Source organism: Megalops cyprinoides, chromosome 14, assembly GCF_013368585.1.
Source record: "Megalops cyprinoides isolate fMegCyp1 chromosome 14, fMegCyp1.pri, whole genome shotgun sequence".
In the NCBI taxonomy this organism is placed as follows: Eukaryota; Metazoa; Chordata; class Actinopteri; order Elopiformes; family Megalopidae; genus Megalops; species Megalops cyprinoides.
Window position 1 is genome coordinate 33503842 of NC_050596.1, and position 15041 is coordinate 33518882.

Consider the following 15041-nt stretch of genomic DNA (forward strand, 5'->3'; position numbering starts at 1 on the left):
CTGCTGGAAGGTGCACCGTTCGCATGACCGGTCTCCCCAAAACATCATTATCACCGTCCTCATTTGGATTCCGAGCGGCCGGCGGGCCGGGAGACCTCACTTGTTCCCTCGTTTTGCACCTTCAGTCCGGCGTCTCCGGCCGGCAGGCTGTAATGAGATGCTAATCCCAGGCTCGGCATTCCACTGCTTGGGTTTGGGAAACTCTTCTTTATTCTGCATCCGTATACGTGTTGTGTCTGGCCAGGACCGGCCTTATTCCCACACCCCCTCCATTAGAAAGAGAACGGTTAAAGGTGACCTCTTCAGAGCTTCATTATACCTGACTCTGAGCTGCGTTCTCATTTATTCCCCACAGAGGACGTTTCCTCCTGCCGCCTCTGTTCTGTTTGATAACATGAACCCAACATTTTAATCGCGCTTTTGTTGCACTGCCTTTGATAAATTACTGATAAACTGCGTATTGTTATAATAGATTTATACTACATATAAATACTGCATGCCTCACTGTGTTCTGGTTGCTATCTCAAAAAAGACCAAATCATCAGACCAAATTATCAGTCCTTGTCTTAAGACCATTAACATGGATAACTTTTTTTTAAATTTAATTGTGGCTTCAACTGCACTATTTTTTACCTTGTTCCTTGTGCTAATTTTGTCCTTTGGCAGCATTTAGACAGCGGGGAAGGGTCAGAGCAATAGTGACATCCCTTGCAGCTACCAACAGTTCTTTTTCAAACACCAAGTCCAACAGTGCACCACACCAGAGTAAACGTCAATTGGAGGATAAGCACATCTCCCCTGGTGTGATGTGAGTGACTTGCAGGCACCCAGTGAGCCACTAGAGGGAGCCAAGACGGCAAGGTGAGGGTACCTCCCCCTCCCTTAAAGCACCCAACTGTGTCCTGTCACCATGGACTCCTGGCTCCTGGTCAGTTTCAGCAAATGACACAGCTCAGACCCAAACCCAGTCTGAGCTGTAAGACTCAGCACAGAACAGCTGGAGCCACACAGCAGCATGCATTACATAATATTTGATAACAGGCGAATTGGTCATTTACCTTGCTGTATTTTTGATGTCAAACCAGAAATTGCTTTTTGCACAAGTGAGACACACATGCAGCTCGGCTTATATGGCCCTTCTTACCAATTTTTCCAGTAGAGGACACTGTTGAATACATTTTGACATCTATGATTTTTTTTTAATAAAAATCATTTCAAGCCCAAAACAATGGGATGCAAGCAGAAGGCATGAACACTGCTACCCATGGTGGAAAACCACCGAGCAATCTACACATTACCCAGCACTAGCCTGTATTTAATTCAAGGCTCATGGTCGAACATTGAATTTCCTGTATCCTACAGCACTGACCACTGTGATTACACTCATAAACGCCATCTCCACAGAAACTTCACACGATCCTTAAACAGCACTACCCAAACCATAGCAATGATGTGGAGGTACAGCTACTGTTATGTCTTGTATTCACTGGCATTTTTTAAGATAGAGAGTCCTGTCCTCACTGTTGGCAACAGTTGAAGACTTACAGCAGGGTTCTCATAACAATAACAGGCGTAAGCAGGAGATTACCTGAAGACCTGATGTCACTGCAGTTTACACCTGCACCCAATACTTGTTGCGAACAATAACTTGTGAATTAAGAAGTATAAAATGTGTTAGACGCATGCAGCAACCGTGGCACTGTCTTGGGTAGAGACTAATCTGTATGTTAACAAATTCAATCCTACGTACCTCACACCAGGCAGACACTTGATACATAATTATCCTGCCAACCGATAGGCCGATGAGCTGCTGAGGTACATGAGCTAAGGCCTTCCCTCAGTTTGGTAGGGCTTAACTTTGCAACATTAACCTGTCTCCCACAAACCCTTGATTGGCAGATGAATCTAAATCATTTGGCCACTAAGCACACACGCAGGACACCGGAGTGGATGCCATGCCAGGCAGCGTGGGCGGCCGCTAATTTCCCTCCTCCAGATCGACGCAGATTCCTCTGGGCCTCGGCGCTCCGCAGCCAGCAGAAGCCGCTTCCTTCATTACCATCCGAGTCAGGGCCGCAGCAAATGAGGCGGATTAACACTTAGCGCCTGGAACGCTAAAGGAGCCGAGCGCGGGTCAAGACCCAGGATGGGTCCAATTCAGCTGCGGAACCAGCTGGTCCACCACAAGGCCGGCCAGCGAGAGGCAAACTCCGCTTCTCCGACCAGTCTCCTTCACGCTGAGGACAATCAGCGCCCCTTTCCAAAGACAGACGGTGCCAGAAGGGGCAGGAGCTGCTACATTTGGCCAGTGCACTTTCCTTTGGAGGGGAGCCTTTCAGGGTCTGAATGCTGCAACGCTTCAATGCTACGCGTTTGTTCTTTCTGTCCTCAGCACTATCCAGAGGAGTATAAAGAGCATTACGATATAAAACAGCAAGGAGAAGGTGCAACCTCTCCCACGATTCAACACGGGCACAGTGCCTTACATGATTCAGCAAACACAGCAATACATATTGTGGAAGATACCTTGAACTTTGAAGTGAAAGGGTGATGTTAATTCTGTATAATTTAACTAGGACAGTAACTCCAACTTATGAATCACAATTACTATTTAAGTACTACCTCCACGGAAGAAGGAATTATTTAGTACTATCCCAAACTACCCAGCAGTAACTGAGACACAGCCTTAGTCTAGCCATACAGACCCATGGAGCCATACTGGAAATTCCATATTCATAGACATAGATCAGACTGGACAAGAGTCCTCTTGCCTGCAGTGGAGACAGTTCACTGACGGATTTAACGAGACAGGAAGTCTGTTTACTACTCTAGTTCTCAACAGTGTCTCTGTCAGCAACATTCCCACATTGGAGGTCACACAGTGAAGAATGACCATCAGCATTCTGTAGTTCAAAGTTCGTAGGGTCAGAGCTCCATAAGATTCCAGGAACTCACACAAGCCAAAAAAGTGCATACTTTTGAGAACATGCAAAGAGATACTGAGTTAATCACATGTGGGAATGACATCTGATATTACCATTCACGCAACAGCCCATTTCTCTCTGTCATACTTTACCATGTATCCTGCATCTTGATGCTTATTAATTGAATATTATCATCGGCTTTTTGCCCCTCAGAAAGACCGGGAAGGTCAAGGAAAAGATGATTTGTGATTGCTGCGCTGTGACATTTATTTCTTCCCTGGATTTCCAGGATCCGCTCTGAGCGACAGTATTATCCTTCCCTTATATGCGATGAGAATGTCAAGGGCAGGCATAAACGCGATCAAGATGCCACAGCTCGTTAATATCCATATATATTCCAAATGATGCGCTCATGAGGGTGTTTGCAAAGAAATGAACGAGCTCACAAATTTAAAATGATTTAGTGCTTTTTATTTTTCCTGTTTTCAAGGGCATCCAAACAAAAGCCATTTCCATTTTCTGGGCATTTTAATTTGCGTGGAGATTAGGGCCGTGTAAACAGAATGCTTTTAAACGTGGAATTTACATTCAAAAGCCATGACCGCCAGAACACTAGGGTAACATCAGCATTAAATGTTCATTGGATTCCGTAAATTACAGCGGTGCCAGGGCTTTTTACCGTTAGAAGCATAAAAAAACGGGCTTTGCTTGAAAGGTTGCGTCTTTAAATATTGCTTTTTGAGCCGAAATAGCAAAGATTTCTTCAGTAAGTATCCGGTTTAAAAGCTCCAGATGAGGACACACGTTAAGCAAATCAGTTAGTATCCTGAACTTTTCTTTTTGAATTACCGGCTTCATGCTACCGTTATTACTGCTGGTACATTTTATGCATTTTGGTCATAATCTGCATATTGCGAATAAACCATGAAGCTGTGGTGACGTTTGGGAGGTCTGCGGCCGTGCAGAACTTCTGCTAAGGCTGCCATATAGGCCTATAAGATTCGGTTTGCACGGCAGACAAAGTGCACAGTTTCGTGTTAATTAGATGCGACGGGATTACTCTGCGGCGGGCGTTAATAAAATGAAAACTGAGGAAGAAAAATACTGTATTTTACGTATAGTAAATAAGGCGTAGCGACGCTAAATCATCGTGAATAAACGTCTCTCTCTGACAGATGCAGGGTTAGAGTGTGAGCAATGATGTTCTACATCACTGTGTCCCTCACTGAAGACTGTTTTAGCTCTCTTTGGCGGCAGTGGATGTGCGCCCTATAAATAACGGAGTTTATACGCTGCGGCGGGCGCTCCCGGAGGACGCACTCCGGTAATAGTCGGGAGAACCCCCTCCCTGCGCGTTAAACGGAGCCGTCACATCGTCTTCCTGGCGGATCAATGTCAGCGCAAATTTGAGATTGCTTTCCCGATGGGCGCTGCGTTATGTGTGATTCAGTTTTAATAGGTTATTGAGCGGCACCGGCATTTAGGCAGCGGGACTGTATTTCAAGTTATCGACAATCAAATGCACACAACTTTCTCATTAACATGCATTTGGACAAACAAAATTAATCTTTACCGCTCCGTCAGGAAAGAGTGAGCGACAGTAACGGGGCGGCACCACGACCCGGGTGGGGGCTGTTAAATCCGCGCTCTGCATTGATTCAAAGCGCTCTGCTGCCTGTTTTAAAAGAATCTGCTGCTGTGGCAGGGTTCCTCGGAGAGAGGCCTCATCAGCACTGACATTTCCACGGAGAGACTTGTTCAAGTGCAAGTGGTTATCACAAAAAATGAGTGTAATATTACAAAATTGCGGAGAAGTGGAGCTGCTCTTTTCTGAAATTCTTTTTATCCAAATGGCATTCAATGGATGTGAAACAAGTGCAACCAACATTAGCGAAACTTCAACAATGCTCCTAATGTAACAATTTCACAAACAGATACCCCATCAGCCTAACATCTGCAAAAGAATTCATTAACTTTTGAAGCAAACTTGCTAATCTACATAAAAAGGAACAGTACATCATAAATGTCAATGCTTTTATGTTTCTGTCAAAATATCTAGAAGAAAAAAGGTTGAAATGAACTGACACAGGCAAATCCATTACAGGTTACATGTTGCAGATGAACAGAAATACAAGACTAACATGCACATTGGCACCTTCGAGTGAAGGTGCATGAATAAGACTTCTTCTCTAGCGGTGTGGACAGCATTGTGGAGCTGACTCATACCAAGCTGGCTGGTGTTACACAGCAGGAATGTTACTTCAGTATCTCTGCGCTCTAGAGAGTGAGTGTGTGTGTGCGTGCGTGCGTGCGTGTGAGGGAGGCATGGGGGATTCGGGAGAGGAAGTCAGGAACTGACAGCAGGAACTGCACCCCCTGCACCCTGAGCGTGGGGATAGACCCTGATTGAGCCTGGATGGAGCTCTCTTTCAGAAACCTCCCGGTATGCTGCTTCATTTGCTCCTGAAATCCTTTAATCTTGCCAAGCTCGCTCGATGCACCGCACGCTCACTCATGTTTGCACATGCGGGCTCTCCTCTCTGTCGACTGTGAGACAGCTGTCAAACAGCTCTTCCTCCTCACCTTTCCCACACTCTGCAGGGTGGGGGGATCAATATGGCCGCACTCCAGGTAAGTGTTTAAAAATGATACCTTTCCTTTTCTTTCATCTCTGCTCAAAATCAAACATGCTGTAACATATAACAGTCATGCTACTTACTGCCCTAAAGTGAATATCACAGAAACAAGAAAACCGAACACTCCCACACTCCTAACTACTCTATTAAACTGAAGACTGCCAGACAGTCACAAACCACAGGAGCAAAAGCTAATTTCCCCAAGATCCAATATTCTTTCATTTATTTTTCATGTGACATGAGTGAAAAAAATAAAAGAGAGAGACAACTGAAGCGAATGAGTGTGCTTTGATCTAAAGTGAATGTGTACAACATCCATTTCATATTGTAATGTGATTCAGTCATTTGTTCTGTTTTCATTAGATCATTATTCTGTAATGTGGCTGTTCAGACGTGGGAACGTTAGCGCCTGTAACGTTGGACTCGGGGAGCAGAGCAGCGTGGTGAGAAACGGCACTGGCTGATGATTTAGGTGACATTTCTCTGTAGCTGAAGGATGAGTGGGCTGTCCACACTGCCTAAACCTTGAGATTGAATTACTGTCTAATATCCAGTGTGGCCCGCAGTGTTTAATCGCTAGCTCGCACATTGATATCACTCAGACACTCCAATCCTCCAGCTTTCTGAACCACAGAAACGGTTAGAACCTCAGACTCACACACACATTGTTGCAATGTTCACTCAAAGCGTATTGCAGTTAACGCAAACCTTCCCGCTCTGAAATGTCTTTGGGCTTGAGCTAAATCTCTCCAGCAGTGTCTGGTGACGGGGCACTCAGGTTAAATTGCATTAGCATGGTAGTCAGCATCCTCAAGTGGGTGATTTTTTAATATTACCACAACACCTCAGATCTATAATGAAACGGATCCTTTCCTGTGAAAAATCAAATTATGTGAGACAAGGCAGCGTCGGTGTGGAGTTAACAACGGGGCAGTGTTGGTATGGAGTTAACACCGGGGCAGCGTCGGTGTGGAGTTAACACTGGGATGGAGTTAACACCGGGGCAGCGTCAGTGTGGAGTTAACAACGGGGCAGTGTTGGTATGGAGTTAACACCGGGGCAGCGTCGGTGTGGAGTTAACACTGGGATGGAGTTAACACCGGGGCAGCGTCAGTGTGGAGTTAACACCGGGGCAGCATCAGCGTGGAGTTAACACCGGGGCAGCGTTGGTGTGGAGTTAACACCGGGGCAGCGTCGGTGTGGAGTTAACACCGGGATGGAGTTAACACCGGGGCAGCGTCAGTGTGGAGTTAACACCAGGGCAGCATCAGTGTGGAGTTAACACCGGGGTGGAGTTAACACCGGGGCAGGCTACGTTTTCATCGGGCTGGGAGGCCAACATCACAGCCAGCCCACATGGAAATGAGCCAAGTGTGAAAATCTGTGGATTAAGAGGCCTAAGCTTCCTTTCCCTGGCCACATCTGGGATCCGACGTGTGTTCCGGCAGGGGAAGTCACGCACTCCGCCCACCCCAATCTCCAACCTTATTAACCTGTCGGAGCTCACCCCCCCGGCCCTCCGGCCTCTGCCTGGTTACGGAGATAAACAGGGTGAGTCAGGCGTGCAGAGCTTCCGATTCAAGAAATGAGCTACATGACCAAGACCTGACTATCTGTAACACACAAGATTTAGTGCAGACATCTCTCTGAGGAGGAAGAAATACCGCTGTTTCGTCATTACTACTATTATTTTAGAATTACATTTACATTTCAGAAGGAGCTAAAAACCATTTTCAAAGCTCCCCTGGAGCAATTTCAGACGCATTTGGAAATTAAACCTTAGGCAGCCGTTGGGTTGAACATAACAAGTTCACCCCCTCCAAGAATGTGACATTTAGGAGAGTGGGTAGAGGAAAGCTTAGTGGAGAGCCCTGAGTGAGTGTTCAAGCCTGTGCTATAACTTCCCTTTTTAAAACTCACCAAACTGTCTGAAAAAGGAGGCAGACACTTTTCTGCAGGTGCTTGCAGCAGCTGGACAGTTACCTTTGATTGGCCGCTTCATTTATTAAGCGTCTGAAGGCATGGCTCCAGGTATCCTCACACGTTACTGATATTAGTTCACATTCCACTTGGGATGTACCGTTCCTGAGACCCCTGGAGGACTGGAGGAGAAATGCACTCATTTCCACACGGACGGCACACCACGTTCCGCACGCTGCATTCTGATTGGCCAAAACCTCTGACGGTCGCCACCCAAGGGTCACGCCACACAGACCTGCGCGTGGTCAGGAAGACCAACCCTGAAGCCCGACACGAGGCAGAGCCAAGTGCGTGACATTAAGCACAGTGGCGTCGGGCAGCCAAATGGACACCCCGGGACCTCATACTGAAGGACCCTGGGCTGACACCACACTGTGACATTTTCTTATTACTGACTCCCTCTGCACAACCACCCTGCTTAGCATCGGCACCTGAATGCAAATTTCACACAATGGTTTTTTTTTAAATATTTGAGATCACTTTAAATTGTAAGCATATGTCATTGTGTTATTAATGGTGAACAGGTATCAGTAAAAAAAAAAAAAAAAAAAAGGGGTGGGTGCACTTCAGTTAACTGCATTTGTCTAAAAGCAGGTCTGAATCATTTTAATGTACATTTGCACTCTTTTTATTCCATTCAGAGCTTTGAAACTGTCCAAAGGAAGCCCTTTAAACATTCCCAGTAGAAAAGGAAATGTGCTCATGGCAAACAATCTTTGTAAAAAAAAGTTTCAATTGATCACAATCTAGTTACTTATTCTGATGGCTGCTTCCAGGGCTATGCTGCAAAATGCTGCTGTAATTTACCATAGAGGATGATGGGTAAATTGCCAAAGCGGACATCATTAACTACAATGGAGGAGAGGCCATATTATCCATCACAGTCATGTGCATTTAACTGGGGACCTGGATGTTTACGCAAAGAGAAACCTGATGCTGAAATCTCTGTCTGCAAGCACTGAGAAGTCTGTTCAGGAATCCTGAATCTACCTCAAAGTAAAACATCAACAAAACATAATTAGTGAGGAGGGACTTTGGGGGTGGGAAATGAGATGACTGAATGATGCATCGATCCTCACAGGGTGGAGGTTAACAAAAGTTGAGAGTAATTATCAGTCTTGTGAACCAAGTCTTGCTCCTCCAACAGAGGCAAACACACACACACACACACACAGTGACATTTGCTGAAAGAAAAATAATGTTTCTGTGAGTAAAAGGTTCCCTGGGGTTAGAGATGCGTTATCAGGAGTACCATGAGACACTGCAGGCAAGACACACCGCTTCAGTGCATTAGGAGTATTTTTTATTAAGTAACAAGCCAGCCTCCGAGATACAGCCCTGCTCTTACACAGGTAGTGTTCCACGGCTCTGAGAAGCTTTTAAACCTGCCCTGAAAGCTGAAAAACAAACGTGCTGGATGTGCTGAGTGAACACTAACCACTCTGAGCTGATTTCTCCGGCTACACTGAGCCAGTGCTTCAGTGGAACTGCACTAATTTGACTTAGGCTTCCTCACAGCGCAGCGGTGATGCTGCAGCCGGCGGTGCGTAGGAGAGCGCAGAGACAGACTGCTCTCTCACCGCATTCGGCAGCCGCTTACTTCAGGGTCCCCACGCAGGGGATGAAATTTCGCTGTTTAGCTCTGCTTCACGGCTGGGTGGTTTGGGATATGGTGGGTAAGAGTCAGCCCTTACGAGTGAACCCACAGCTTTTTAATGAAATTAAAACTAAAGCGCACTCTGCCAAGACCCCTGCGACGGAGGGTGTGAATTGAGAGCTGGAGTCTCTCGTTAAGTTCGACAGTTCGGCTGCGGGGACGCGCGTTGGCGGAACCGCGCGGCGAAATGACAGCCAGTTTTGGACGGTGCTCCGAGAAGCCGGTCACTTTCACGGTTCCCAATTCTCTGTCTCTGTCAGAAAGACGAGTGCGGGGAGGAGGGGGCAGATACGCCGGGGGTGGGGGGGACCTGATGATGCCTTTCATACACTCCATGTACCACATCCGAGGGACATCTTACCCCAAGTGCCCCCTCCGCGACACCTTCAACATCGCGGGCCACCAAACTGCACACTTCATATGAGTTAAGAGCGTGGGGAGAAGGGATGCTCTCGTTATAACTGTTAGATTGACATAAAAATACATGTCCTGTTAAACTAGCATGTCTTTGGCATAGCTGACTGAACAAGTAAGCGAGTTATAGCGGTTGAGTAAGAGTGAGTTAGTGAGTGAGAGACTTACTGAAAGAGTTAATGGGTGACTGAGGGAGTAATAGGGTATCTGAGTGAATGCGTAAGACTGGTGTCTAAGAGTCTAATAATACGCTCTATTTTTAAAGCATTTTTCTGGATCAAAGTGCTGTGCACACTGATAGGTACGCAGTCCATTACCGACTGACATGCACATTATGTGCACAGTATTATGTGCTACACACACGGTGCCCGTATACAGCCGCACTGGTCAAACCGCCAGAAACAAGCAGCGAGAAAGGCTGTTCCCAGCACATTATGCTAATGAACGCCAACCTGTGTCACAGGTCACCTTTTCATGTAGCTCTCATGTCATTAAATATTCAATTATCTTCTCGAACATGCCTGCGTCGTGAGAGACCTGACATGCCGACGTGATAAATTGAAGAGTTGTCGCTATAACTGCTTGACTGGCCGGTAAGATCGGACACCTCATCCGGCAGCATCTCTCTGTCCGTCCGCTAAGACCATGAATATACGCAGAAAGAACTCGTCCTTGTCAAACACAACACATCAGTTAACAAATCTGAAGGACTCTCCGTTAAAAAAGCATGGGCTTCGTATCTTGCTCAAAAGGGTCTCATATTAAACACACTAAAACTGGCAATTTGCTCGCGGTGAGCATCGACAGATGAGCGGATATCTGCTCAAAGTTGCACTGTAACTCAGTGAAGTGCTCCCTTTCTAAGTAAATAATCCGTGTCAAGAACTGCGTCGCGTTTTTAATTGCACCCAGCAGCAACCTCTGTTACGAGCACAATGCAGCGTTTTCCTTTATAAAAGAACGAAAAGAAAATTAATATAAGTGAACAAAGATCATTTCCTTAATGCTATTCAGCTTTAAAAATAAATTGTTCTTACTTAAGGCCATCTTCTCAAATAAGACAACGCTCAAGGAAAGAATGAGAAAGCGAATGAAAAAAGAGACTAAAATAAGAGCCGCTTCCCTTTTAAATAAAACTTTCAATCGAGAAATTCAGCTCCTTTTCAATACCATGCAAAAGCACACAGTATGAAGTGGGTGGCTCCTCTGCCCATATCGTGAGACGAAACTAACCCAGTCAATCACTTCGGAACAAATAAAATGGAAAAAGAGTAAGGCTATCAGCAATCTTAGTCTCTCTTTGAAAGAGATCCATTGTATTTTATTGGGGCGCACATATAACTGCCCAGTCTTTGCAGTGTGTAACTATGCCCTTAAAATTTAAGTGCTTTGCATTAGAATCCATTAGAGCTGATTATTAATTTGCCATACTCCACCGTTTAATCTCAGATTTACTTTCAACCCCATTACGACGGCAGTTAAAATCAACAGAACTTCCACGCTAAAACCAGTAACACAAAATTCGGCTTATACTGAACTGTACCGACACATTATCATCCACAGTTTTCATGCACAGTTATTTCTCTCTGTCACCCATAAAAGGAAGGGTTTCCTACCATGAATGAAACTGTCGAGATGCAAAACCAATCACAAATCTCATGTCGATTACTCTCAAACGTTTTTTAATCATCAGAAAACAAACCTGTACAAAAGCAGATAAACTCAGACCCCACCCCCAGTCACCGTGGCTGTTCATTCGTTAGGCATACTGCGGTCTACCAGAGCAATTCAGTACAACTCAGTACAATTTGAAAAAATCTACTTACATTATATGAACAAGATGCGCAAGCTATATTTGTTTTGCACATGCCTCAAAGAAAGAAATAAAATATATTTTTCCCCCCAAAAAATCATCTTTGATGATTGTTACAGGTATAGCATACACATACAGTATTTATGACCATGCTATACTATTACTAAATAATACTATAAGGCAATGTATTATTATATGATGAGACTATACTGTATTACTAAATAATACAATTATATTGTAATTTATGGTATTAGTGTAAGATTATATTGTACAGTTAGTTATTGGGCACAGTTTGGTCTTCCCTCACTCCTCCAGAAACAAGCCCAGTACAGCAGCAGCCCAGCATATGGTGCCTTTCTGTGACAAAGGGCTTTTTGGGGTGCAGGGCAGTAACATCTGGATCCCCCCACTCGGACCCCCGCACTGTCCCTGTCCCCCCGGCTGCCGTGGCTCTCACAGTCTGGCTACGTGCCACCTGTGGCGGGGGGGGGGGGGGGGTACTCGCCATGCAAGGGGGGGGGGGGTCTCTGTGACAAATCTAACTGACAGCAACACAGATGCAGATCGGTGGCTGGCAGAGAGAGACAGGCCACCGGAGACAAACTTTCTGGGGACCGTAAATCTGAACCAGGGTCACCACCGGCCCCCCGGACAGCGTGGGCATCCCCACAGCTCACCCGGAGGAGCCTGCCACCAGACGCCGAAGCCCTGTCCTCAGAGCCGGCTTTGAACATGCTGCTGGAAGCCCTGTCCTCAGAGCCGGCTTTGAGAGTGAGCCACTGCCACGGTAGCAGACACCTAGCTGCCCATGGGAACTCTGTCCTGGACTAAAACAAATATTCCTACATGCACATCTGAATTTGTATTTCCCCTCATCTGCTGAGTTTCTTAAGGAAGAGTTACACAACATTTTTTTTAGCTGCTTGGTAAAAATAGAGTATGATATCAGGATGGCTGCACTACCTGTCAATGGTAAGATACTGTTTCTGCGTGACTGGTGCATTTGAAGATGGAAAAATACCCAGGAGAGAGCAAAAACCCTGTCAGACAGCATTAACACACATTCACAAACACAGAAATATTGTCCAACTTTTCTTTTTGCCTGTAACACAGTGCATCAAAGCTAATTCCACATAATCGCATGTGATAGGAGTGTGCCCTGGGCTTGCAGGAAGGTGAAAGCATCAATGTGCAACGTGTCCTATTAAGCTTTGACAACTGCAGCTAATCATCAGTAAAGAAACTGCCCACCCCGTTTTTCCAGAGAGGTAAAACTCCATTCCCCCCCGCCTTTTGGACAGCACCTTTAATAAATATTACACACCACACACAGGACCTCCTGCTCCAGAGATGGAAAGCTTATAAAAATTGTTTTATTCCTTTTAGGCAATCGGGCTAATGCAAGAATCGTGTCTGTCTGTCTTTAAATATTTCATCCTAAGAACGGCGAGGTTGAAATACAACGTTAGGGGAACGTTACGTCTCCCCCCTCTCCTCCCCCCCTCCCCCGAAAGCTCTGGAGCTGAGACAGACGCTGCAGGTCTGTGGGTTATTTTTAAGGGAGCTGCTGCTGCCAGCGGTGCTCTTAGCTGCCGGCGTTGGAGGCGGTGCAAAGCCAGCGTTTGCCTGGGAAAACTCCGGTCCCCTCTCCCCTCTCAACGACACAGGAGACGCTGTTCAACACAGTTAGGTCTGCAGAGACCGTGAGGGATCCTGACACTCCTAACAGCGCTCGCTCCCCCATATGCGACAAAGGCTTCTCAGCAACACGCCGATCCTATTTATAGAAGCATGTCAAAACAAATAACATGTTTCCTCCCGGAGAACAGAGCAAACAGGGACCCGGTTTGGTTTTGAACAGCACCGCTCCCTGCATCTCACATGTCTCACACTTATAGGGGTATTATAAGAAGTAAGTTTAATGAAATCTAGTCCTGTACTTCAGTCAAAAGCACAGCAGTTCCTTCTCGAGCAGGCTGTGAAACCAGCTTCCTCTCAGCCCACCAGCAGCATGGTTCAACCTCACACTCGTTGGAGGTTTGCTGTGTTGCTCGTTATGGATAACGTGTTTTACTGTGCGTAGGGGAAGCACCCGTGCACTGATACACAGCAGCGTGATAACTGACAGGCTCTCAGAAACTTTTTGGGAACTCACCACAGAGAAGTCCTTGGCGGAGCAGTTCTGCCCGCTGAAGTTACAGCTCTTCAGCATCTCCTCCAGCTGGTGGCCCGTCCTGTTGAAGATGTCCTGCATGTCGGGGGCGGGGTACTCCAAATCGGTGGGCTTGTGGCCGTCCTTGTTTTTGGGCGGCAGCCCCGTCAGGTTGGCCAGGTGGTAGATGTCGGCGTCGGTGAGCGCGGAGAAGCGGAAGCGGTTGATGTTGCAGATGGTGACGGCGGGGAACACCATCTCCCGGCTGGCCTCCTCGTTCAGCGCCGTGACGTGCGGGTGCTCCAGGTACCAGATGGCGCACTTGGCCGCCTGGTAGAGGAAGAGCGCCAGGGACAGCAGGAAGGCAAGCGCCCAGAGGCTCTGCCGGACCCCCAGCCGCCCCGAGACGAAGATGTGGTTGATCCCGTGCAGGGAGCAGGACTCGGCGAAGCCGGCCAGGTCCTTGGCCGGGGGCACGCAGCTCTCCTCTATCAGACTCTCCCTGTCCCCATCCGGCTTGCCTTTCTGCTTCTCGTCCTCCTCTGCAAATTTGATTTTGCAAACAAATTCGATCGGCATGTGGGCAGCCAGGTCTGCTTTTAAGGGGGTGCTCTGGTAACAGCTGTCAGCCCTGCGCCTCTCGCCCCTCGCTCCCCCCGGCTCCTCTCCTCTCCTCAACAGATCGCAACTCCAGAAAAGAAAAAAAAAGAGAAAGAGGCAGGAGTGCTGGTGGTGGTGCTGCCGTCTCTGCTGCGTCTGAGTGTGCCTGCACGGTGCTGTGCTCCTCTCCGCTCCGCTCGGCTCTCGCCGCTGCCGCTGCTGCTGCTGCCTCCGTCTCTCCCGCTCCTTGTCTCAGTGCCTGATCAGAGCAGAGTCCTGCTTATCGCCGGTAATACAGCTGTCAGAAACATCCCCTCGCCGTCCGCTCCCGACCCTCACATGAAAATGCAGCATTTTGAGTAGAGCCGGGAGAAGTGCGCATGGGGGGAGGGCGCTTAATAATTCATGAGGAGGCGATTATTTCCTCCTCGCTGGCGAGAGGCGCGACCCCCCCCCCCCCCACCCCCCCACCACACATACGCACACCCCACTCGTGTCCCCTCCACCATTCCCTAATCCACTTGTTTGACTGCTTTCTTGCCCCTTGACCGTGAAAAGTTCATGCCAAAGGTTACTCTGCCGGAACTCTGGCCCCTGACGGTAACCCTGGGGGAGGGGGGGGGTCAGCGGTTTCTAATGCCTCTCAGAGTTCCCCGGGGAGGGAGGGGAGGAGTGGGGGGGCGGTCGGTGGGGTTTAATTGGAACTATAATGAGGGCTAAGGGAGGAGGAGGGAAGCACCGGACAACTCCGAGCGATCAATCTTCTCATCGGAACAAAAAAAAAAGTGAAAGACTATCGATCGGGCTAAAGTATCTGTCAGAGATTAAGGAAGGGACTACAACGCTCCTTTCTTATCAGGAATTA

At 47.4% G+C, this 15041-nt stretch overlaps 1 protein-coding gene across 1 annotated transcript in view; it reads right to left on the reverse strand.

Moving 5' to 3' along the window:
- The window catches only part of LOC118789517 (acid-sensing ion channel 4-A-like), a 78312-nt gene extending 64153 nt beyond the window's left edge, over nt 1-14159 (reverse strand). Inside the window, exon 1 of the mRNA XM_036545984.1 lies at nt 13580-14159. Coding sequence (XP_036401877.1) covers nt 13580-14155 — 576 coding nt within the window. The 5' untranslated portion in view covers nt 14156-14159. The remainder of the gene's footprint in view (nt 1-13579) is intronic.
- Nucleotides 14160-15041: the final 882 nt, after the last annotated feature.